Genomic DNA, 26,689 nt, shown 5'->3' on the forward strand with positions numbered 1-26,689 from the left:
TTTCCCTCTTGGACGCAGCCTCCATCATCCCTCCCAGTGTTTTTCACTTTTCTTCTATGTCCTGAAGATTAGGATGGCCTTAGAGCCTCAGGCAATCTGAGTTCCATTCCTCAGTGATCCAATGTTATTGAGTGAAAAAAAAAAAATAAAAAGCATCCAGGAGTGTGGGTTCTAATCCCAATCCTGCCTCTTACTAGCTCTGTAAAACTTAGGGTAAGTCACTTAAACACTTTGATAGCCTCAACCTTTTCTTACATCAAATAATAATAATAAGACGTGTCCTAAGAACATATAGGATGGTTTTAAGGAAAGACCAAGTTGTTTTATGTGAAAGAGTTTTGTACACTGTGAAATGCTACATGGGTATTAATTATTAGGATATTTGTTGTAGTTTCTTCCCATAATTATCAGAAACAAGACAACTTTTCATCATACATGACAAATCTAGTGATATTGCTGTGACTGGTGCTAAGAGCAAATGTGTGTTTAAAGAGTTTTTTCACCTGTGCGGGAAAAAAGTCATTTAATAAATTCATCCTCCTCAGAGATGGTTATTTTATCAGACTCATCCAGTTATAGTGCTTAGTGTTTTACTTAAATAAAAAGACTTTAGTGATAGTAAAACTATATCCAGAAAACTCTACGTTTTAGTGTCAAGACAAGTTGTTTTATCTCTTGTGTTGTTTCATTTATAAACTTAAAAAAAAAAAAAAAGATGTCTTTTAGATTTACTGAGACTATGTCCCAAGGTCTAGAAACATGAACACCATGCTAATTCAAGGGTAGGTCTAGAAGCAGCTGGAGAACATACTGAACAGACTCTTTCACACAGCCTTAGAGTGGATGTATGGACACCCAGGGGCCAGACTTCATTTAGGGCAATGCATGCAATACAGTGAAGCAGGTAAGAGTGAAAACTCGAGAGCCAGACCTGCCCAAGTTCAAATGCCAGCTCTGCTACCCATTGCCTATGTGACTTTGAGCAAGCTTCTTCATATATATGGCCTGTTTCCTCATTTGAAAAATGGGATCCCAGAGTCCTGGCCTGGTATCTAGTCCCGCATCGGGCTCTCTGCTTAGTGGGGAGCCTGCTCCTCCCTCTCCCTCTGCTGCTCCCCCTGCTTGTGCTCTCTCTCTTTCTCTGTCAAATAATAAGTAAATAAAATTTAAAAAAAAAAAAATAAGAATACTACCCACGTGGTAAGGGTTGCTGTGATGATTAAATGAAATAATCTCATAATACCCAGTAAGCGTTAAAAAAAAAAGGTATGTTTGCTCTTGTTGTTATCCTGCTCTCTGTGCACGGGGGTACTCGGCAAGAACTTAGAATTTGGTCTGCTGACTGATTCCTGAACATCTTCCTGGGTTATTGGGGCCTTCCTCTGAGGCTGTACTTGGTATTAGCACAATCAGAGAGGATTCACCATGATTCTTTAATCTGGCAAAGACAGTTTGTTTTTACAACAGTGAAAAAAATTGAAATTGGAGCCCAGTGCATTATTTTCGGCACTTCACAGACCTAATGGAAGTCAGAACAAGAAGGAACTCTCTTATGTAAAAATCAGTGCAAATCCTATAACTGAAAGTGAACATAGAGTCTCTAGGCATGTATTAAGTTAACTGGATATATGTGAGGCCAACAACATGTAAAGATGGGAACAAAGGAAATGAATGAATATATAAAAGGATGCTCTCACACCGACTGAGCTCAGACAGCATGAGGAGATCGAGTGCAGCAAGGCAGAGGTCGTGGAGCTCAGAATTTCCTGAACTGGACCTCTCTTCTAGGGCAGAGGAGAAAGAGCCCAAGGAAGTGGTCATTCCTCCCATCTTCCCAGGTCATTACTTCTGGGGGGCTACCCTTCACAAGATACGGGGATCCCAGCCATAGGCCAACAATCAGTGTTTGGGCTGCCTGGTTGTGAAAGCCCACTTACTTCGCCTCTCTCAAGCTGACTGTTCAGTTGCAAAGGCCAGAATGGGGACTGTAAATGAAGAACCGTTTGGAGAGAGGGATTCTTTAGAGTCATTTGAGAAGTGAGGCAGAAAAATAGGAAAGCCCTAAGCCTTCATGTTACAGCCACTCATTTTAATTCTCAATCTGTGATCCAAATGTAACTGTTATCCCTTGTCTTCAGAGCCTGGGGTATAAGGGTGACGATGGGTCAGGCTACGGACAGCTTCCCCATAGCTGACTGTTGCCTTCCTACTGGGAGCCCTTTGATACTTCCCTGTAGCAAGTGCACAGGATACGGAATCGCCTAGGGTGATCACACAGCCCATTCCCCGTTTACTCCTGCTGTCCTCACCTAATTATTAACATTGCTCCTTTTCACTCTCAGAAGTGCCCAGTTTGAACACTAAATATGATCACCTAGAATATCACAGTCTCCCAGGTCAGTGCTGCCATGTCTGACCTTTTGAACATTCCTTCCTCATTAAGCTTCAGGAAATGCAGAACACGACCCATGTCACATATCACCAATTTAGAAAGTCCTCAAACAGATTGTGGGAGGTGACAAGAAGAGTGTGTAGATACAGAAAGCAGTGGGTGAGCGCCCTTTTATCTAGCAGGCTGTGTCCTAGAGTCTGTCCCGCAAGTGGAAAACATGGCGGCAGCTGTTTGGTGGATATCTTGGTCTTCATTGGATTTTCCAGGGGTTTTTCCATAACATGGTGTGGATTGAGAAATATACATTTAAAGTAATAAATAGGAAGGGAGTTTGTTTTTTTTAAAATTATGAATATTGTTGCTATGAATAAAATCAGGAGTTTTGAAAAACTGGGGAAAATGTAAGCTTTTCCGAAGGAAAAAGACCTGTCTAAAGTAGAAAGAGCGTTCCATGAGAACCAATCTTCCATTTGTTTCTCAGTTCTTACGTGCTGAAGTTGTAGGAAGAGCAGGCAAATGACCCATCTGTTTATTAGGCTGTCCTACTTCAACTGGCAACCCTGGCTGAAGCTCTAGGGCATTAATAGGGATTCAATACCCAAAATAGCTGGGATCTTGTTGGAGCCAAATCCAAGGCCTCATTCCCGTAGGCCATCATCCGCGCGCAGCCCAATCCTTGTGCAAAGCATGTCCACCTCGCCACAGAGCCCGCGTGTGCCAGCAAGGTCGGGGGTGGGGGTGCTTCCAGGAGCCATGAGCGTGACCCACCTGAGACCTGGGTGTTAGGAATGCAGCCAGCTAGCTCTGACCCACACACCCTGTCTTGTGTCTGTCTTGCCACCGCGCAGGTGACATCAGTTGCAAGGGGATGACCGAGCGCATTCACAGCATCAACCTTCACAACTTCAGCAATTCCGTGCTCGAGACCCTCAACGAGCAGCGCAACCGTGGCCACTTCTGTGACGTGACGGTGCGCATCCACGGGAGCATGCTGCGCGCACACCGCTGCGTGCTGGCAGCCGGCAGCCCCTTCTTCCAGGACAAGCTGCTGCTGGGCTACAGCGACATTGAGATCCCGTCCGTGGTGTCGGTGCAGTCGGTGCAAAAGCTCATTGACTTCATGTACAGCGGCGTGCTGCGCGTCTCGCAGTCGGAAGCTCTGCAGATCCTCACGGCCGCCAGCATCCTGCAGATCAAAACAGTCATCGATGAGTGCACGCGCATTGTGTCGCAGAACGTGGGCGATGTGTTCCCGGGGATCCAGGACTCGGGCCAGGACACGCCACGGGGCACTCCCGAGTCGGGCACATCGGGCCAGAGCAGCGACACCGAGTCGGGCTACCTGCAGAGCCACCCGCAGCACAGCGTGGACAGGATCTACTCGGCGCTGTACGCATGCTCCATGCAAAACGGCAGCGGGGAGCGCTCCTTCTACAGCGGTGCGGTGGTCAGCCACCATGAGACTGCGCTCGGCCTGCCCCGTGACCACCACATGGAGGACCCCAGCTGGATCACGCGCATCCACGAGCGCTCACAGCAAATGGAGCGCTACCTGTCCACCACCCCCGAGACCACGCACTGCCGCAAGCAGCCCCGGCCAGTGCGCATCCAGACCCTGGTGGGCAACATCCACATTAAGCAGGAGATGGAGGACGATTACGACTACTATGGGCAGCAAAGGGTGCAGATCCTGGAGCGCAACGAGTCCGAGGAGTGCACGGAAGACACCGACCAGGCGGAGGGCACTGAGAGTGAGCCCAAGGGCGAAAGCTTCGACTCGGGCGTCAGTTCCTCCATCGGCACCGAGCCTGACTCGGTGGAGCAGCAGTTCGGGCCCGGCGTGGCGCGGGATGGCCAGGCCGAACCTGCCCAAGCCGAGCAAGCCACGGAAGCTCCCGCCGAGGGCGGCCCACAGCCGCACCAGCTAGAGACAGGTGCCTCCTCCCCGGAAAGATGCAACGAGGTGGAGATGGACAACACGGTCATCACTGTCAGCAACAGCTCCGACAAGAGCGTCCTGCAGCAGCCTTCCGTCAACACGTCTATCGGGCAGCCATTGCCAAGTACCCAGCTCTACTTACGCCAGACAGAAACCCTCACCAGCAACTTGAGGATGCCTCTGACCTTGACCAGCAACACACAGGTCATTGGCACAGCCGGCAACACCTACCTGCCGGCCCTCTTCACTACCCAGCCCGCGGGCAGTGGCCCCAAGCCTTTCCTCTTCAGCCTGCCACAGCCCCTGGCAGGCCAGCAGACCCAGTTTGTGACAGTGTCCCAGCCTGGCCTGTCGACCTTTACTGCACAGCTGCCAGCGCCACAGCCCTTGGCCCCATCTGCAGGCCACAGCACAGCCAGTGGGCAGGGCGAAAAAAAGCCTTATGAGTGCACTCTCTGCAACAAGACTTTCACCGCCAAACAGAACTACGTCAAGCACATGTTCGTACACACAGGTGAGTGCGCAGGCCCCTCTGGAGGCCTAGAAACAGGCCATGGGTGTGAGGGGGCTGTAGGAATGGAGGGGCAGGACAGCAAGTGCAAGGGAAAGTTTGGAGTCATCCTTCAGATTTGAAGGAGACCCCACTGTCAGCCATCTTCTAGAAGTCCCAGCAGCACCCCCATTGTAGGCATGAAGCATCTGCCACCAAAACACAAAAATCACAGAAACCCTGTGGAGAAGGGCCAAATGCAGAAAAGTCCGACAGAATTTGCAGGCACAATATCCCTTACGCACATTGGACTTTGTAATACATTCTTTAATTCTAGGTGTTTAGAGCTAGAAATATCCTTCGACATTGTTCACTCAAGGCACTTCATTTTATAGACCGAAGTCATAGAGGCAAAACAGGTTGAGAGTTTCCGTCTGTAGCAAGTTCTGTATGAACCATCAGCTTAAAGAGGCCACAACAAGGCTGGTGCAAACTTAATCTGCATTTGTGGTCCCCGATATGGAGATGTAATAGACTCACTCTATTTACTATTGCTTATTCTCTATTTTCAATATCTAGAGACCACAGTCTAGTCTGGGCAGTACCTTTTAAAAAGACACTAGACTGGGACATATTCAGAGGAGTATAATTAGGATGACGAAGGAATGCAAAGCCATGGCATATCATGGTCGAAGGTCGGAGGGCTGTTCAACCTGCAAAAAAGACAACTCAGGGCATCATATAACATCCAAGTATTTGAGCTTCAGGGGCAGCATAATGTAGTAAGGCTGGAGCTCTACAAGCTACGTTGCTTAGGTCCAAAATCAGCCTTAGGCACTGTGGAACTTTGTCAGCTTGGGAAAATTGCTTAATCTTTCTACACTTGTTTCATTGTCTCTATAATGGGAATAACAGTAATATATCTTTCTCAGAGTGTCGTTTTCAGGATTAAGTGAATTAATAAATGAAACTCTTAAAACAATTCCTGGTGCATAATCAGCACTCTATAAATGGTAGCTAACATTAGCACTGTTCGCTTTATTTAAATGGTTGGGAGGAGAGAGACGTTAAATTTGTTCAGTTTAGCTTCGAAAGGTAGAACTGGACCAATGATTGGAAGCTATAAAGGAGAGTCTTTCAACTGAATAAAAGAAAAGGTTTGTAAACAGTCTTAGCTGCTCCAAGATGGGATAGACAGCCTCCAAAGGGACTGAGTTTCTATAGTTAGGAGTGTTCAAGGAGAGAATGGATGAGTTTTTCATAGTGATGTTGTAAAGGGGCCTCAATCATTAGGTGAGTAGTTGGGTGAGGTGGTGTTTCATCTCTGGATTCCATGACTCTAGAACTAAGATCTCCTGACCGCCCAGCTAGTGCCCTTTTTCAGCTCAGTAATGGGACAGGCAGAGGAGTGAGAACTTCACACGCGCTCTGCCATAGAAGTGACTACATATGTGGTACGATTTCACATAGATTCTCTCGCATCTGAAAATACCTACCCCAGTGATAGTCACCGTATTTGAAATTCCTATCATGAGTCCCTCTTCTGGTATACCTCTGGTTCCAGAACACCCCTATTAAGTGACAAATGAGTTGCCAGAGAAATTTACTTACTAGAATCAAAACACATGAAAATAAATTGGTTCCTCTGAGCAACCTTGTTTCTCAGATCAGCTAGCAGGAATCTAGGAGATAGGACATAAGGCACATAAATTTAAGTTCGGAAATAGAAGGGATGGAAAATAACAGACCCTGAGACAAGGTGCCCAACATGGAGGTGAACAGCTAAAGCAGAATGTTACTTAGGATGAACTTTGCCTTCTTCGCAGTCAACTCAAGTCAAAGCATTAGGTCCATCTGTGTATGTGTCTTTGTGTGAATCGGTTGATTCACAATCGGTTGACAGTTTTCACAACTCCACATCAACACAGTAACTCACTACTGAATTTAGGAAGAAAATCAGGTAGTAAGTCAGTGTTAATTTAGGGTAAATGTGACTGCACTTATAACCTGAGATCAATTAAGGGAAATTTTCTATGTGGTATAGGTATCATCATTACTTGGTAAATTGATCAAATGGTTGTATTTCTAGTTATGTGGCACTTTATGGTTTACAGAGTGCTGTCACATAGTCTGTCATTTCTTCTTCTGAATAGTTGTCATATAAGCCATCAAATTAAAGGTTAGGGAGGAAAAAGAGATCATCTGTGAAAGTGTCTTATTAGCTGAAGTTCACTTTGCTGGTCTTGGATCCATAAACATTTCTACTCTCCTTCCCCCCCACCTCCCACCCTTGTGCATCTCTTCCAGTAGACCTAGTAGAAATAAAATTCACGTATTCTATTAGATCACATATTGAAATAAGCCTTAATTTTGCAACATAAAATTTTCAGTGCACTATCAAAAATTGTCTTTTGCTATACAAACACAGTCATCCAGTGGATTCACTAAAGGATTCTGTGGTTGACCCAAATAAATAGATTTGCCCATGAGAAAACCAGCAATGGGTTTGTACATTTAGACATCATGGATGCAAGAGCTACAAGTAAAGTCATTTTATAAATCTGAGTTATGCTCAAAGTGTAGGCCTTCAGATCTCTAGTAAAATATGAAGGTTTTGTATTGGTGTATATAACATGGCCACATCTGAGAACAATTAATAATACACAGATATCACTTGGGCCCCTCATTTAAAAGAAGTGAAATTATTCCCATTTACTCTGAATTATTTGGCAGTGGCAGTTTGGAAGGGCCATCTGTCTATCAAGACTTTTGTCTAGCTGCAGGAGTCCCTAACCTAACAAAGTTAAAGAACAATTGGTCTAGATTTCTCAAAAGGCAAGACAGCCTGAACATGTGGAAGTGATTCAGGACCTGGATTCACTGCAGCATCCATTTCAAAACAAAGTTCTCTCCAGTTTCTTAGGAAAATATTAAAAAACGAAAAAACAGGGCCTCCCAACTTCCCAAGAGCCCAGTGGAAATTATAAAAATCCAGAGCAAAAAGTCTAAATGTCGGTCTAAAAAGATTCTAGAAAGTACTAGGGATACTTGGAAGAGTAGGGATGGCATCAGTATTCTTAGCTACAATCTAATCTAAAAGAATCTTGCTAAGAAAGAGTAGCTGGACCTAAAAGGAGAGGTAAGCTAAAAGGAAAAGCTAAAAGCTAAAAGGAAAGGGACCTGGGTTCTCTGCATTATGGCTATTATGCATGCTACCCGGATTTGCATTTCAGCTACTCCAACTTTCATATCAATAGTACTTCGATCCATAACTGCAGAGAATCTATTCTGAGACGTGGACTCCAAATAAAATTCTGTGGGACTCTGTGTTAATGATCCACATATTCATTGAAAGGAAGTGTTTGAAACAAATAAGTCATCTGTTGTATTGACTTTGGAGCTAAGCTCCATAGTAGAGAACCAGAAAAGCCCTTAGCTCTAAAGCATATTCCATAATGATAACACTGAAACTTGGAGTGGGGACATAAGTGAAATACAATTATACCAGAATTTGATTATTTGGGTTCAGTTTTGGTCCCTTTAATTGGCTGTGTGGCCTTAAGCAAGTCACTTAGTTTTAAAACCCTCAGTTCCTTTGTGTTTATAATGGAAATAATAATTGCCCTGCCTTTTGAGTAGCTGTAAAGGTATGGTGCATTTAAGAGCTTTTCATAAAATGTAGAGTACTAGTTAATGTCTAAAAAACCCATCGTCATTAGTACCTGAGCCCCCTCCATCCAAGAGACATTGAATTTCTTTGCTGTATCTCGTATCTCTGAATAATAAGCTCTTGACAGATTTTCTTTCTCTATGGAATTCAAACATTGAAGCCACTTAATACTTCCTGGGTTTCCCCCGAACTTCCTTAGTAACATCAGCATTTTTTTCCACTTCTTAATGACTTTTTTAAGAGTGAAAAAAAAATCCCTCACCTGACCACTCTGTCTACTCCCAAACAAGCCATAGTGGTACTCCATTTCTCCTAGGAGTGTCTCAAGTTCACTTTAGTACAGCTTCATGAAAGTTGTAAGGTACGAAACCCAGAGTAAAGGACATATTTGAAAATAAGAGAATCGGGGCACAGTGGGTGGCTCAGTAGGTTAAGCGTCTGTCTTCGACTCAGGTCATGATCCCAGGGTTCTGGGCTAGAGTCCCCCATAGGGCTGGCTCCCTGCTCAGTGGGGAGTCTGCTTCTCCCTCTGCCCCTCCCCCTTCTCTTGCACGCTCGCTCTTGCGTGCTCTCTCTCTCTCTGTCTAATAAATAAAGTCTTAAAAAAATAATTAAAAGAGAATCAGAGAAAACCAGATAACACAAACCATCCTGTCATGGAACCAAGCAGGCTCCTCTATGTCCCCTCCCCTCAAGAGGAAAAACAAAAGTCAAAGGAATGGGAACAGAAGGGAAAGACAGAGGACAGAGAAGGACAAGCTTTGGAGTCAATGTCGATACAAAAGGCAGGCAATAGGGAAAATTCAAAGATAACCCTGAAGCAGTGGTTCTCATAGCGTGATCCCCATACAGCAGTACCAATTGTCAGGTCCATCCAGACCTAAATCAGAAACACTGAGGGAGCCCAGCAATCTGTTGTTTCAATGAGCCCTGATTCGCAGTATGTTGGGACTCATTTTCCTAGAGGGCTATAGGCCATGACAAGGATGGCGTCAGGTAGCTTTGGTTACATAACATTGTTCTAGAAAATTCCACTCGTAAGAACCTATGCATTTGGAAAAAGAAAACCAGTTGAAATAACAGCTTGATTTTATTGTGGATAAATTATAATATGGAGGCAAATACCTCATGAACAAGAGGTGAGTTAAGTCTCTCAAACTGTACAAGGACCACAGCAAATGTTTGCCTGCTGGCACTTTAAAGTACTGACATGTATTACCATTATGTGGTTGTCTCTACACCTTCCCATTATAATGTGAACTCTGTGATCCAGAAATAAGTGATAGGTAGGTAGATAGATCAGTTGATCTTATTCTTCAATATACCTAACATAATACCTTACATAATAAACATTCAATAAATACTTGATAAACGAATGAATCAAATAACCAGGCTGGCATTGGAGGATTTATATGCCACTAGGTATAGGCTGCCCAAGTTTAACAAACAAAAATACAGGAGGTCCAGTCAAATTTGAATTTTGGATAAACAACAAGTGTATTTTTAGCCTAAGTATGTCCCATGCAGTATTTGTGGGATGCTTAGACTAAAATATTATTCATTGTTTTTCTGAAAGATTTAACTGGGTGTCGTGTGTTTTATCTCACAGTACTATCCAGGTAGAACTCTCTTTTAAGACCCAATCTTAGGACTTTCTGATTTAAAATCTGCATATGGGGGTCCCTAAGTGACTCAGTTGGTTAAGCATCTGACTCTTGATCTCAGCTCAGGTCTTGATCTCAGGGTCATAAGTTCAAGTTCCACACTGGGCGTGGAGCCTACCTAAAAAGCAAACAAAAAAAAAAAATTAAAAATAAGTAAATAAATGAATAAATAAATAAAATCTATATATGAATACAGGGTAGCATATGTAGTTGCTTAACAAATACTTTTTGAGTAAGTGAACGAATGTTCAGAAATGTGGGCATGCTTTCCAGGCAATTTAATTCATGGGACTTACACATAAATGCATTATTTTCTAGCAAGACTTTAATTTCCCTTTCTTTCTTTTTTCTTTTTTTATTTTCTAGAGAATTTATTGTATTTGCATTTCTACTTGTCTTTTCTTCACTAACAATGGTAGATGTTTGGGCTTTTTCTGAATTGTACTATCAATAGCCCATTTATTGGTGACCGGTTTTGGTCCATTAGTGTTCTCTGCATAGATGATAATTTTGTCTATTACTTTGACAAGCTCAGCTATTTCAACCATGAATTTGATATAAAAAGATATAGGAAGAGCAGTAACATAACAATGTCAGAAATAGTGTAAAAATACTAGGATCAAGATAATAATGTGATAGTCTTCACCCAAAATTTGGGCTATTACTTATATCAAGCCAGTGGAGCACTGAACAAGTATATGATTTGGTATGAAAACCTCAGTTTTATCACTCTCAGAGTGACCTTAAATAAGTTTTACAGTTAACCTGAGCCTTAATGTTTTTGCTACAAAATATATAGATCTTAATACTTTATGTGCTCTAAGAATCAAATAACATTATTTCTGTGGAAGCACTTAACCCATAAATATTGTAAAATCATCAAAGGCATTTAAGAACATGTATATTATAGTTACAACACCAAAAATCTTGCAGAATAATCCAGAGATCAGGAAATCCTTAACAGGAGGAGGAGGAGATCATCTGGCTAGGCTAGTTATCCTCTCATCTGTTACTGACTTGTTGGATGACCTCTCTATTGGAGAGACCATCTTCTGGGGACATCAATGTCTCACAGAGGTATAAGACAAGTTAAGTAACGTTGATGAAGTTTCCTGAGATCTTCGAAGTTCTGCCTCACACCAAAATATGTTAGTTGTCCCTGAAGCCACAGATGTTTTGTAAATGCAGCCTGTCCCCCAGTAGGCAGTCCCTCCCCCCAGTCAGCCTCACAGTCCATGCTGGTCACCAGGATTGCACCCTCAGGACTGGAGGAAGACTGGCAGGTCGTCCCCCAGTCTTATCTCAGGGGTGTAGGCCTCTCTTCAACTGCACCTCTCTGGTAGAGAGCAGACTCTTCAGCCGGTGAAAGCTCTGAGTGACTGTCTGAGCGCCCTTCCATTCTTGCTGCTGAACCTTTCCCATTTTCTGGTCCCACCTTGGTGTTCTCCATCCAGGCACTCCTTCTGCTTTCTTCGCCAGAGACCACCTTCCCCTGTCCATACTCTCCTCTTCCTTCCCTGCCATCTGCCCTCTTCCCAAACTCCCGGTCTTAGTTTTCTGGGCCCTCAGCAGACTCATCTGAAGAGGAGGGTGTTGTGCTTAGAGCAGATGATGGAGAGGCCAAGAGGATGGGAGAGACGGGTGGGCACATCGCTTCCGAAAAACATCCCAGTAACAGCATTCATTGTTCTTTCTGCAAGCCAGGAGAAGCCTGGTTAGAATGAGAAAGAATCAGCGGAATAAACGGGTTCTTGCTCAGCCCCCACTACAGAAGCAACTGTTTAGAATTGGGGTGTCTCGGCCCAGTCGCGTATCTTTTACTTGAACTTTGGGCAGATCCTCTGTATCTATGAACCTGACAGGATGTCTCTTCCTTTTTTTCTTCCTCACTTGTCAGTCTTGGTAGAGTGTCAGTGCTGGTCCACAAGAAGGAGTTTAGAAGAGGCTCTTTGGAGAACAGGCATCAAAAACTGGAGAAAAGTATATGTGTTTGCCACTCCCCCCACACCACTGGAATCGTAAAGGACACTGCCACCCCCTCGGTTTCTCCCCTTGCTGTGTGGTTTCTTGGGCTCCAGAACTCAGTTGTCACCTGCTCAGTTGAACCCCTCTGTCAAAGCTACTTACTGACGTTTTATTCATGGTATCACTTCTTTGATTAGCATATGTAATTGAGAGCAGACAGTATCCTTAACTCTGAATCCTATAGCTGCAATATAATCACTTGCTTTATTGATAAGCTGAAAGTTTTGGGTTTTTTTTTAAAAATCCTGGGTTGGCCTCCCCCATGTAATGCAAGTTGTTTCTCAACTGATTTCATTTCTCATCAGTTCCTTTCTACTGAAAAGAACGGTTGATTTTTTTTCCCCCTTCAAATGATCACATACTCTGTGTAAGTGCTTTATCTCTTTAATTTTCAAAATGCCTTCACACGTCAGGTACTTCTTTATTATTCTCAAGTTACAGATAAGGAAACTGAGGCTTATAGAGGTTAAGTAACATACCCAAGCCACTCAGCCAAGGAAATGGAATTCATATCTTACTCCCATATCTGTATAGCCCAAAACGGAGCAGTTTAAAGTGGAGGGGCTTATATGAGCTTCTCCCTTCCCTTATGTTATAATTCTCGTATCTGCTTTGGACTCTGTGTCTCTTCCTAACGCATCCAAGGACTTGCTATTCCTGGCCAGAGGCTCAGACCTGAAAAGCCATCTACTCCCAATCATCTTAACTCTTCATTTCTCCACATTGAAAGCAACACTTAGCAAACCTCCTCTGTCTCATGTATAATGTTGAAAGCCTTCTTAGGGTCCCTATAAGCAATATGCAGGAAAAGAACAAGGAAGAAAAACACTAACATTTCTACTGAGGGATACTGTTTCAAATCCGCACACATATAGAAATGAAAGCTGTGGCTGCCTGATTAATCTGAAAATAAGCCCCATTTAGTAAGACAGTTCTTGAAATACCAATGTTCTACCAACACAGCACCTTAATAATTATAGAGAGCGTTTTCCTTTAAGGAGCTCCCAAGTGCTTTGCAAACATTTTTCCTCATTAACTATCATACCATTTTCTGTGGCAGGGAAGGGAACAGGGTATTTTGTCCTATTTAAAATGTGGGACTGCTAATGCAGTGAGTGATGGAAGCAGTCTGCCCTCAGGTCATGTGCTGACAAGGCGTAGACTAGGGTCCTCAGGGGTTGTGGGTCAGGATGGGCAGAAGGCCACTAAGTCTGCAAAGGGCTACGGCAAGGGCTTGGTCCAGCTCCTTACTTTCAGAAGGGGAAATGGACCCAGGGAGACTTAGAAAAGCCCAAGGTCACACAGATAATTAGCAGCTGAACCAATACTACGTGCGTGCAAACAACATACAGATGTATGCTACGAAGGGAAAGATAACTACTGTGAAGAATCAATTTATAGTCAGTTTAGAAGGTTGTGAAAGCAAAAAGCCTTCAGAGTGACCTTGCCTGAGGAAAAACACACTGTAAGAAGGTGAAAGTTTTCAAGCAGCAAGAGCATTTTAACATAAAGTTTCAACTTTCTAGCAGCCAAAATAGCATCTGGAACTTAAGAAGGCAAGTTGCCCATTAAAGGTGACAGGTGAAATACATTTTAAAAGACAGTTGACCAGCCCACTGTAGCCTCTATAAAGTGTACTCAAGGCCCATGGACGGCAAAGACCAGCCCGAGTTCAAGCATGCTTACAGCTGTTCCAACTCAAAATAACTTGCATGACTGTCTCTCTCGGGGAATCTCTCATTTCCAAAGAATGTATCTACATAAACACCATGCATAGCCTAAATGCATCATTTGGGAATGAGGCTTCCCCAGATTCGCCCATTTGCCCAAAAGTGCACTCCTCTTCTTCTTTTTTTTTTTTTTTTAAAGATTTTATTTATTTGACAGAGAGAGAGATCACAAGTAGGCAGAGAGGCAGGCAGAGGCAGAGGGGGAAGCAGGCTCCCTGCTGAGCAGAGAGCCCGATGCGGGGCTCAATCCCAGGACCCTGACCCTGAGATCATGGCCTGAGCCGAAGGCAGTGGCTTAATCCACTGAGCCACCGAGGCGCCCTGTGAACTCCTCTTCGAACCTGTAATCCTACTGACCATACTGTCCCATCAGTGAGAATGAAAGGAAAGAAATCAGAAGAGAGTCTAGAGGAGAGGGAGCTAAGCCAAACACATTTGTGAGTAACTAAGGGAAAGAGAGTTCAAAGACCAATGACCTTGGTTAAGAAATTTGTGGAGGGAATTCCTGAACAAAACAGCCATTTCTTACCATCCCGCCCTTCAAAACATATCCTTTAAGTTTACAAACACAGTGAAAAAGGTTTCTGATGAGATAAAGTTTCACAAAACAGATTCTGAACATTAAGTGCAAACACTGGGCCTGACCCAGACGGAGCACCGAATGCATGCTGATTGTTTTCCTTGCCGTTATTACTGTGACACCTCAAACCTCTTCTGCTTCATAATGGGAAAAATGGAAACCCAGTCAAGGCCCATATTTTAGTTGGAAGTTAACTCCGTTTTAAGAAATAGATTTCCTACCCCGATACACAGTCCAGATGTTGAATAACAATAACCCTAGAGAGTTTCAAAGGCTTTGAGCTTTACACTGGGTTGTGGAAGAGTACAGAAAAGGACTTTCTTCTCCGAGGTGGGTGCCTCCACTAGGCAATCAGTAATGAGGTGGGACAGAAGGAAACACCCTAATGCATTTCATCTCACCTGTCAAGGGCAAAGCTGAGAACTAACAACACCAACAAAATCAAGGCTCTGTTTATCCGAAGGGTTGTCACAAGCCCATGGACATTACTTATAGAGGAATGCTTCATGTGGTCAGTTGGTAACAATATTTTTATTTACCTTAGTCTCTTTCACAAGCTTGAATGTTTGGTTTCTAAGCCAACAGCAAACCAAAGCAGTAAACTGAGGAGAAAGAAGAGTTTCAGCCAACAGACTGAGAACAAAGAAAGAGAAAGCTATTTTTTATATTGACCCAAGAGTTCAAAAATGCGTATGGAACCATTTAATTGGGGTTGGGGGGTGGAGAGGATAGTTTTATAATAAGAATACCATGCAAGTATTCCCACACCACCCTTGGTGGTCTGCAAAGTGATTTCATATGGATTTATGTCAACACCAGCACAGTGAGGTAAGAAGGACCGTATACCTCAGAGGCATTTGGAGATCTGTCAGAGTTCCGTGCGGAGGGTCGGAGCCCAGATTTGAACAGGACCATTTGACTCTGAGATCATTGTGTTGTCCACCACCTAGTCAACCTCCACACCAGGCAAGGCCAGTCCGCAGCTCAGGGCACTCAAGACAGAATAGCCAATTATCTCTAATGTTACATTTCAGGAAGATTTCTGTCAAAAATAAATAAAATTGAAAGCGTAGCTCTTCAGAGCAACTTGCTCCTAAGTTGGCCAGTATATTCCAGACCTATCACGGCAAAGTGCCTTTACTAGATAGAATCCTGGAAATAGAAACCATCCCCAAAGAGCCAGGCTATGTAACCACCATCCTGAGTTTCTAAAGATTCTAAGGAACCGGAAAGATCCTTCCTCTCCCTGATTTCTTACATGGGTTTGATAAAATTAATGGGAAACGCAGGGTTAAATCCACACATGAGTGACAACACGGAAAAGGAACCCCTAAATGTAGCCCTCCCTTTTCTCCACAGAATGACCCTTGAATACCTGTGGTGGGGAGTGTCTTGTAGCTTTCCAAGACAGCCATTTTCTGGCATGGGGAGGTGGAAGATTAGCTTGTTCGGGCATCACCCAAAAACAAGGTTTCTCAGAACAGGAGAGGCCAGGAAGGACTGAATCTTTCCAGTACAGGGTGAACCAACCAGATTTTTTTTTTTTTTAATTTTTCTGTTTGTGTGCGTGTGTGCATGTGTTTTGTTTTTTGTTTTTTGTTATTGTTTTTGTTTTTTTCGTCTTGTTTCCCTGTCTCTCATTCTCCCTCCCTGGCTGTGTCCCGCTCTGTTCCGCTTGCTGTCTCTATCCCCACCGACAGGTGAGAAGCCCCACCAATGCAGCATCTGTTGGCGCTCCTTCTCCTTAAAAGATTACCTTATCAAGCACATGGTGACACACACGGGAGTGAGGGCGTACCAGTGTAGCATCTGCAACAAGCGCTTCACCCAGAAGAGCTCTCTCAACGTGCACATGCGCCTCCACCGCGGGGAGAAGTCCTACGAGTGCTACATCTGCAAAAAGAAGTTCTCCCACAAGACCCTGCTGGAGCGGCACGTGGCCCTGCACAGTGCCAGCAACGGGACCCCTCCCGCGGGGACACCGCCCGGCGCCCGCGCTGGCCCCCCGGGGGTGGTGGCCTGCACGGAGGGGACCACTTACGTCTGCTCCGTCTGTCCCGCCAAGTTTGACCAAATCGAGCAGTTCAACGACCACATGAGGATGCACGTGTCTGACGGATAAGTAGTACCTTTCTCTCTTTCTTACGAACAAAACGACAGAAAAGAAACAAACAAAAAAAAAGCTATGGCACTAGAATTTAAGAAATGTTTTGGTTTCGTTTTTACTTTCTGTTTTTGTTTTTGTTTCGTTTCATTTTGTACTACATGAAGAACTGTTTTTGCCTGCTGGTACATTACATTTCCGGAGGCTCGGGTGAATGAGAGTTTTCCCAGCCTCCCTCGGATGGTGGCCTTAAGGCCTGGTAGTGCTTCAGGAGGTCCACTGGTTGGATCTCTCGCTACTGGCCTCTAAATACAACCCTTCTTTACAAAAAAAAAACAAAACAAAAAACAGAAAACAAAAAACAAAAAAAAACAAAAAAAAATCTTTAAAAAAAAGTAAAAAAAATTTTTTTTTTCACTTGTGAAGAGCACTACAAAAATATATAACAAAATCTAAAAGGCCTACTGTCTTTAAGTACACCGCTTGCAGTGTTTCAGTGGACATTTTCGCAATTCTGGCCGCTTGGACTTCACAGTAACCAGTTAAAACTGTGGAATATCCCTTCTGGTTGAAAACCCAGAGGAAAGGCCCTGCTGTTTTCCACCTACCACATTGTCTGATTTCATAAAAGGGCTGGGGGGTGGGGGGGCTGGGAAGGGCAGTGGGTCCGGTGGTGTGGGGAAGGCAAGTGGCAGGCTTCTCCCCCAGATGCTGCCCGCACCCACGCACCCCGGCCCACCTCCTTCCTGTCCCCCCTTTCGGCAGAAGCCAGGAAGACTTGGACAAGCATCAAGCAACAGTGGCTATCGTATTTATTCAGTGTCTTCGCTGAGCCACAGCCTCAGCACAATCAAGAGGGACTTTCATGAAAGGCAGGAATGCAGATAAAACAAAGATACCAGAGGTTTGCACCTACGTTTCTAGGTACAAGAGAAGGATTATTTCCCACAATCTTTGCAAAAAACAAAAACAAAAAAAAAGTGTCAGGATATATTCTTGTGGAAGAGAAAAAGAAAGAGAAATGGAGGGTGGGGGGGATAATAAAAAGTTCTTGAGGCTTTTTTAATTCAAATTTTATAGAGGGGCAAAAGTGACGTTTACCAGATAGAATGCTGATTTTTTTAATATATTTACAACAGTATTTGTGTAAAAAAAAAACAAAAAAAAAGCGAGATTGTTAAAAGTAATTTTCTTTTTCGTTTTGGTTTTGCATACACTGCCACCAATCCCTTCTCTTTTATTTTATTTCACACACATATATATATTTTTTGGTAAGTCAAGACTGTTAAGGTTAGCGATACTGCTTCCAGATAGAAAGAATCAAAGGCAATTAAAGTTATATTTGAAAGAGAGGAAGGATATTTTCTTCATATTTTTTTTAATTTTTTCTTAATTTTTATTATTTTAAGTATTGCCTGGGTTGATGAGGGCCCCTGTGGCCAGCCCATCCCTGCTGTAATTTGAACTGCTGCTTTGTATTTTGATATGTAGTTCTTTGACTTTTAGCAAGCTTAAGTTGCTCCACTGACTTTTTTTTTTTTTTCAACTGATCCATCTAGAATTCTGTTCTTTTTCATGGGAAGACTTTATCTTTCAGAAACAGATTTCTTGCTTCTCTAAAAGTTCATTGAGGTCTTATGATTCTAGACTTTCCCTTGACTTTACTTCTTTTCTTGAATGAAACACTAGTAGTCTAGAGGTCGTGACAAATGGGTTTTCCTTTCGTGGGCAGCCAGGAGGAGGAGCTCATGCCTCCTCACAGCTGCAGAGAGCAGAAGCCTGGTATAGATCAGGATGCCTTGATGCCAAAATTGCTTTCTTCCTTCCAAATACCACCTTCTGACTACTGCCACCATGGTGAGAGGGCTAAGTAAGATGATCCTCCTTTAGAGGGTATATTAACCCTTGCTTTCTGGAAAGGTTTTAAGGAAATTAACAAAAATTTCTCGGATACCAACATCCATCATTCAGAAGGCCACCAGTTCATTGCATCATCCTAGATGCCACTCTCTCTTCCTAGTTGGGATTTCTCTCCTCGGTCCTGAGCAAAGTATTGTAACAGGGATTTTTCCATTCTAGACAGTGTTCAGAAGGGACTGCAACTCAAATATGAGAATTCTTAAACCTAACAAAAACTCCAAAGGTGATTTTATTGCTGGGCATGGTTTAATACTCTTAAGGGGGAAAAGGAAACCTTTAAACAAAGCAGAAACACCAAACTGTAATTTTAAAAAAGAAGCAAAGACAGAATTTTAATTTCAAAATTACTGTGCATTTTAATTTTTCTGTCAGCAACTTATTTGCAAAAACTGTACAACAAATGAGAAATCTTCCAAGGGAAGCAACTCGATAGTGACTAAATTGGTTTTACTCCTATATTTTAGATATTAGTTAACTTGGATCTTTTCCACAAGTTCTTGGTGATGTTTGGTAGGGTTAGTGCAACTAGAGTGCATGTGGGTTTTATTTGGTCCTCTGATCCTTAAATCAGTAATTATTTTGCCAGCAGTTTAATGTAAACTTGGATAGTTAACTGATTATTGGGTATCGCTCATTGTGATTTCTAAGAGGAGTCCTATCAAGAACTATGTGTCCAAAATTGATGTGTTTTAAAAGTTAGTGGGAACCAGCTTCAAAATTAAGTCCATTTTTCTCTTGCTAATTCTGCTTTTTAAAATAGCAGAGTTGTTAGGACTTTACTATTTCCACTTACTATCAACAGAGGGAGCACTAGTTAATTAACCATGTCTTGGGGCTGTTTTGGTACCTTGAAAGACAAGTCATTCAACCCATGATATAAAAAAGAAAAAATTGACATTAAGGAAAAAAGCTATTTAATCTAGAGGAAAAATGGCATAAAATCCCTCAGCATATATTACAAATGAAGAAGGCCAAAAGCCACTTTAAAATATTTTCGAATTTTTGACGGTAGCTGATTTAAGATCGTGTCCTTATCCCAGCCTTCACAAAGTAAGGCAGAATTTACAGTACCTCTAGAAAAGCTGATCTTGGGTGCCATTTTGGGCCGAATTTTGGTATCTGCTTCTCAAATCAGAGGGAGACCCATTTGCCTTAATGTTGATGTGCCACGTGAAAAGTGAAGCAATTGGGTTAAAATCAAATCCACATTTTGTTATAGAACATATAGAGGAAAAAATTCCAGTTGGGTTTGAAACACTAATATTCATCCTTTCCCTTCAAATGAAGTATCTCTTTTTTAAAAATGTTGGAGAACTCCCAGAGAATTCTTGGTGAGGTGATGCAATCATTATAAGCACATGGATTCTCCAGGTTTGCATAGCAGTAGACTTTGTCTTACCGTATGTCTATTCCTCTCAAATATTCATAGTCTAAAATAGTTGATAGACTTGTTCTCTGGGGAGAGGGAGCAGTTAGACTGCAGTGAAAGGTCTAATCTAGGGGGGAGCAGTGAACTTGCTGTGGGGTCATTACTGTATTTCTGACCTCCTGAAAGGGTGACTTTCCCAACTGATATAAACCAGACTAGACCTATTTCAGAAGGATAGAGATGCTTTTAGGTTGCCAATCCTTACTTTTAAATTCAATAATTACCAACATTTTAGGAAATGGGGAAACATATTTTGCTTCAAGAATAGAGGATGAACATGAATCCTTTTATTTTTTAGTTTCAAATCCAACAATCTTCTTACATTTAGAACTTCATGCTAGGATGCTATGAGTGCTAAAAAAAATTTTTTTTTCAGTAGTCAGGGGAAAAAATAGATAAAATGGAAGCAAATGTTCCAGATTTAAGACCTCTTAAGATGAATACAGGGAACAAGAACTGGTTTGGAAAAGAACCTTTTTTTTTTTTTTAGTAATTTATGATTTAAAAGTAGGTTAGCTGAACAAGGGAAAGGAAAAAAAGTCAAAGGGGAATATTTATGTCAACTCATTTAGATACAGTTTATGAAAAATAAAATTTCCCAGCTCTGAAAACATTGGTAGCATCTTAGCGTGGTAGGCAACTTTCCCCCTATTACTACAATAAATGCCAATATTTGTACCAAAAAAAAAAAAAAAAACCCAAGTGGCAAAATATGGCCCCCCAAAAGGAAAGAATTGGAACGGATGGATCTAATATAAATCTACATGTGGGAAAAGGTTAAGAAATAAGCCAGGAAAAAATAGTTTGAAATGGAAGTCTCGATATCAAAAAGGCTTTTACTATATATTTTAATTGAGTTGTAAACTTTAGCTCCTAATAATAGTTTATAGACTTTTTCCTGCCCAAACTCCTAACTCTCTGAAACTGTCTGTGCCGTGAGTAGGTGTGACAGATAACTTCCTTCTCGTATTCCAGCTCTGGCGTATTCCTTCTTCATAGGCATCTTGGAGGTCACAGTAGCTCCCAGGCTTAGAAGAAAAGACTTGCATTTGCTTTGTTGAAAAGTCATGGGTTTTATTTTGTATCATCCCAATATTCTTTAAGGACCAAGAAAACCCTTTGGAACCCATGAACAGTTAGAATTTGTGCAGTCTGATAGGAGAAGAAGAAAGATTTCCTTTGGCTATGTGTGTTTCAAGTAAGTCCTAATGCTTTGACTTACATGTACCTCCATCATACAAGCATACCAACAGTGTGTACCCAGACCTTACATACCCCAAATCTGTTTTCCCTCAGCAGTTCCCTCAAATGAGGCGTGCTCCTTATAAAATCCCTCAGGTCCCCAACAGAACAGAATAAAGGTTCATGTTGCTTCCTAGATGTGCTTCCTCCATAATGCGCCCAACACCTGTTGCCTTTAGGAAAGGGAGCAGTGAGCTAGATCTGGGCAGGGTTCATACTCAACATGTCCATTCAGGAGCTTTCCTCCGTTGTTATGGAAGATGTTACTTAATTAGCTGAGGCTGGGAGAAGAGGGTATGTGATTCTGCAGAGAAGGTATCAGATAACCAAATCAGGTCTGCCTCTGCTATGCAAAAAGAAACAAAACGGAAGGTACAATTTAAGAGCAGACACAACCTGAGATGCCCTTGGGCTTTGGGAGAAGGGAGGGTGCCCTTTCTGCTGCGACCTGACTCTTAAAAGAAATCTCCTGAAAGAATTCTTTAATTTAGTAATGAGTTGAAGTCCAGGGTAATGGAAGCCGTGGGGAAGAGAACAAAAGGACTGCAAAGTGTATTCAGCACCCAATAATGCGAAACCAAAAAACATCCAATCGCAACACTAGGAACTTTGGCAAGAAGTATTTAGAGAAATCTCTGGGCTTTCCATGGGTAGTGGGGTCGACAGACTTTCTTTTGAGTGATTTCTGGCTCTGAGAAACCTCTTTACTCACTAGAAAAGAACTTTCTTTAAATGGCCAATTTTATCCCCCAGAAAAAGAAATTTAAAAAAAAATAAAATAAAAATAGGACACTAAAGACAGAACCATGTGACCTGGTAACAAACAAAAGGAAGGGCGCACTAGAATTTCAATAGACTCCCTAATTCCATAGAAAAGGCAAGGCAACCCAAAGCCTCTCCATCTGCAGTGGCTTGAAGAAAGTGCTTGTGCTGACCCAGCCACCCCGAGGCTTTCTGAGGCTCCATATAACTTCCCCGTTGGGATGTCAGCAGCCCCTTTCTCTTCGTGTTGACATGAATTAAAGGACTGTTCTCTTAGGTGCCCAGGAAATAGATTGCATGGGGCCAACATTCAAAAGCTATCTCTACCCTGGTGCCCAGGCAGCATATGGTGACAGAAAAGGGACACAGAAGAGCTCTTGCTCTCGAGTGAGAATATTCTCACCAATATCACCAAGGGCTCTGTGTATGGGGTTGCCATTTCTAAGACCGCTTGCACCTCCACGAGAGGAAAAGCTGTGGTGACTGTGTTCATATAAACACAAAACGTGGAAGTGACTAACCCAAAGCATCATTTCTAGCACTAGGGACTAAGGTGATTAGCCTAACCAAAACTCCCCAAAGATTTTTCTGAGTCTCCGAATACATTTTTCCCCACTGGAACATTGAATCCACAATGATCAGCAGTGTACAGTGACCGCTCCCAGAAAACGGTTTGGAACGCCAGGGTTTGTTTTCAGTTCTTTTTAGGATGAAGAAGTAGGGGATAAGGGCTGCATAGCATGGGTTCTTTTTCAGAACTATGTATTTCACTGAAAAAGCAGTAAAAATATGCCCGGGTTGAAACAACCAACTGCAACGCCTGGATTCCAGTGGTTCCTCAGACCCAGCCTGTGGCTCCATAAACTGAATCCCTTCAGACTAAAATCTCATCTGAAGTGACCTCAGTTGAGAGATTTTCACCAGAAGCTACTTAGAGTGAAGAATTATTGCCTTAAGTCAGAAAGCCCAGGGAAGAGAGGTTGGAAGGATGTGAAAACACAGACATTTCTTGTTTTTAATGGCTGCATCGTCCTCAAAACGAGCCCTCTTCATAAGTGAAGATGATGGAAACAGTGGCTTTGCAGAGACGCATTGCACTTGTCTGGAACGGACAGTTCTCAGGAAGTGGTTGCCCCTTTTTCATAGCCTACTGCAGTGACAGAGATCTGGGCTGCGTGTAAAATAGGCATCAAATTAATCAAAGGGTAAATCCCATAAGACATGATCACAGGTGCCTGGAATGTCAGTTTTCATCATTTCCTTCAGAGGGAGAACAGTCTCTACAAAAAGCTTTCTTTCCCTATACACTATGTATTTCTAAACTCACTTTTCTACAGTTTTCCTGAGAATCTGTTTTATCTGGTGGTTCTTTGTTTAAATGCAAACTCACAACTTTCAAATTTTCAAGGAAGGAGCACAATCTGCAGATCATAGAGGAAATCTAGCCACATTTATGGGAGTCCTGACTTTTGAGATCCCTAATTAGGGTATAAAAAGTCCCTACTAGCCCTCTTTCAAATTCAGGGCTTCCTTTGGTTCAGATGCCTCCATGAGATTCTGATACACCTAAAATAGAAAAAGAAAAAAAAAATTAACCCCATCTGAGACATCTGTTCCTACTATTGTTAAAACAGAAGGTTGTTATTGCCCAGCAAAATCATTGTAATTTATATGTAGATTCCAGTAATGAAGAGGACTTAACCCAGCTAATATGTCACAGCTGCTGTCCAAAATGTCCATAAATGAGTACACATTCTGCCTGTACACACGCAGTGTGAGACGCTCTCAGTACAGAGCTGTTCCACGTTCATATTCCCCAGTGACAAGATAGCTTCTGGAACTTCTTTCTAGCTAGTCCAAGGTCTCACATATGTCCTATCTGCTTCTGCTCTGTTGCCTTAGTTGGGTGCATCAGTGCCGTCTGCTGTGAGGAAGTTCTAGGGCATTCTGAAAGAGCTCAACCATCAGTCATTTCTGTGTATGTGCTTCATGAGAAACTTGAATATGCTCTGTGCAGGAGAGTGCACGTGACGAACTCTGCACTTCCACTGGATTGACTGGCATGTGTGTGTATGTGTGTGTTTGCATGTGGACTTGTAGTCTGGAAGTGTGTGCACCCCTCAAAGGAAGCACACACAGGCGTGTGTCCCTGCATAGACGGAGTTGCCTCTTCCTACTGTTGTGCTCAAGACTTGTGGCTCCCTTCCCAGGAAGCAGTCACCTGCCCACTCTGTTGCTTTTCGTAGCGTCTCAGAGTTGGGAGAAACAAAGGCAGCTTGTTGGAGCCACAGCAATCCTACAGTGACAGGCTGTTTTCCTCCAGAAGAAGGTAGAACAGAAGAAGTGGAGAGCAGACGGAGGGAGCAGCAGTCTGGGGCACCTCTCGGGGTCTTCTGGGGAGAGGGAGCACCAAGGCCAGGGAGGCAACTTTGATCTGCGCCAGTCCATGGCTGGAAGGTCCCCATTGCTCTCCTCTGTGCAGCCCAGTGTGGGCCCACAAACACCTGCTCAGCTGCCCGTTTCACTCCCAAACTAAAGCTTCCTGACCCTGCCTGGAACTGCAGGACATCATCATCATTCCGAACTGTGTCTCCTGAAACCAACGTGGCCTTTGCCCAAGTCTTTCCAGGAGTGGGTTGTTTACCAGGTCTAGCAAGCCAATAGACTCTCGGGGGAATCATTTTTGGTAATCTCTAGGCATTGATGGCTCTGGCCCATCTCACACCTTAAAGTAGAACACCACTCTTGCGCACTATTCAGAACAAATGGACCTGGCTCTCGCAGTTGACCTTAGAGAATGGCCTAGAAACAGTGAAATTCAGGTTGCTCATTCCCATGCCCTTCTTTTACTAGGTGGTTTATTATTTCTTGTGACATGTAGAAGATGATTTCTGCTAATTTACAGAGTTCAGAGGACATTTTCTTTCCTCTTCTATTTTGGTGACTTCCCCCTGCCCCCTTAAGCAAGGCTACATATAGTTAGAATCTTTTCATTGTTATTATTTTTAAAAACTGTATATTGTCCTTCTATATCCAGAAGAAGTCTGTGACTGTAACCATAGGTATTTCTTTTTACTGGAAAAAAAAAATGAGTTGGGATTTTTGTTTGTTTGTTTTTGTTTTTGTTTTTTTAATTAACAGTACTAGTAACTTTGGAAGAACATGAGTTACATTTAGGTATGCTTACTTAAGTACAGTACACTACATTGCAGTATTTCTGAAAGCTAGAACATACACATTATATATAACAACTCTATATTGAAATATATATTACATTATATTCATTTTAACTTTTGAATCTTCCTATGATCATGAGTTGATTGAAATATTATTTCTTTGCATTTATCACCCATCACCAACCCGCTGCAGTCAATCTGGTGCATTGAATACTAATCATTACTGCTCTGGTTTGCTTTTTATATTATCAGCTTCAGTATTGTCTTTACAGGATTTTAGAATTTTTTTAAGTTCAGACTTAGCAAATGTAGGAAAGTAAAAAGGTTTGTTAAGAAAACTTTTTTTTTTTTTCGGTGTGGCCGATACAAAGAGATACAAAGAGGTTCATATTCAAAGTGATCTTGTTTAGTCAACCCTCTCAATATCTGAAGAACAAAAGAAGTGCATATGAATGTATCTGTGATTTTCCCTTTTAGGACTGTCACTGTCTATATTTGCTTTGGAAAATACGACCTAGGGGCTGCTTAACCTGCATATGATCTGACCAACAGTTACAGGCTGTCAAAGGGCTGCTCGTCCGAGAAGCTAAGGGAATGAAATGCCTAGCTGTCCCAACAGGATTTTCAAACACTGATTTTCATACTGCTTCTTTACGGACTACTTTCTGTTTTCAGTGTGCTCTATGATTATTTTAACTAGTCTTCAATGCTCCCCTGGAGGCAGCTTGGCAATATAACGTTCATTTTCCTAGGAGATTTTCTTTCTTAAATAAAACCGGAATTTGAGGAACTTTTTCATGACAGAGGCTGATAGAAATAGAACTGAGAAATAGCTCATTTTTTAGCCTGCAGAATCCACAAAATGGTGGCTCTCGGGTCTCTGGCCCTCCATATCTCCATTTGTCTGTGAAAGTAGGGATTTGGTGCCTTTCTTCTTTAGCCAGGCCGTCATGGAAACGTCAGAAATCAGGCATCCTGTCTTCCTAGCAAGAAATATTTTCAAGTAGTATTTTCAGATAAAGAGCTTCTCCAGCTTTCCTTAGCTACTCAGCCTGGAAAACTCCCTAGCTGAATAAACTTTACATCCATCCTGGAGACCCAACGCCAGAGTCATTCTCTCCGCTCTCCATTCAGGACAAAATGACAACAGTTGTTTATGACACTCAGTGTGAAATTCCTTCCCACACTGGACCGATATTAAGGCCTGTCAGTATGAATGGCACCAATTCTTTCCTTTCTTCTGTCCTAATAGATTTTTATTTCCAAACCCCATCCCATTCTGCTGCGCTCCCCCAACTCCAGCCCTCACGTCTTTCCCGACCTTCCCTTATTCAGGCTTGCAGCAGTGCCCTCCCACTCGTGAAGCCTGGTGGACCTAGTCCAGCCTCCTTCGAAGGGGCTAACATTGAGTCTAGTAGCGAACTTATGAATCCGTTTCTCCCTAGTTTTCTACTAAATATATTTCTCCAGGACAGACACAATTGTGAACTGGGAGTCCGTGAAGTCAGTGAGGCTTTCGCTTTTCCAGTGATCACGTAATACCCAGATCGTATCAGTGTCATTATT

At 42.7% G+C, this 26,689-nt stretch overlaps 1 protein-coding gene and 1 long non-coding RNA gene across 25 annotated transcripts in view; one reads left to right on the forward strand and one right to left on the reverse strand.

Moving 5' to 3' along the window:
• The window catches only part of ZBTB20 (zinc finger and BTB domain containing 20), a 785,951-nt gene extending 763,969 nt beyond the window's left edge, over positions 1-21,982 (forward strand). For all 24 annotated transcript variants that reach the window (XM_032360146.1, XM_032360066.1, XM_032360076.1 and 21 more), the window contains 2 exons: positions 3,241-4,845; positions 16,191-21,982. In XM_032360146.1, coding sequence (XP_032216037.1) covers positions 3,241-4,845; positions 16,191-16,612 — 2,027 coding nt within the window. In that variant the 3' untranslated portion in view covers positions 16,613-21,982. The remainder of the gene's footprint in view (positions 1-3,240; positions 4,846-16,190) is intronic.
• LOC116600181 lies at positions 10,333-15,600 on the reverse strand. The gene is made up of 3 exons (XR_004289539.1): positions 15,337-15,600; positions 15,030-15,092; positions 10,333-11,848 (listed from the first exon to the last, which is right to left on the reverse strand). It is a non-coding gene; the product is annotated as an uncharacterized LOC116600181 (long non-coding RNA).
• Positions 21,983-26,689: the final 4,707 nt, after the last annotated feature.

Source organism: Mustela erminea, chromosome 1 (genome assembly GCF_009829155.1).
Source record: "Mustela erminea isolate mMusErm1 chromosome 1, mMusErm1.Pri, whole genome shotgun sequence".
NCBI classification, from domain to species: domain Eukaryota; kingdom Metazoa; phylum Chordata; class Mammalia; order Carnivora; family Mustelidae; genus Mustela; species Mustela erminea.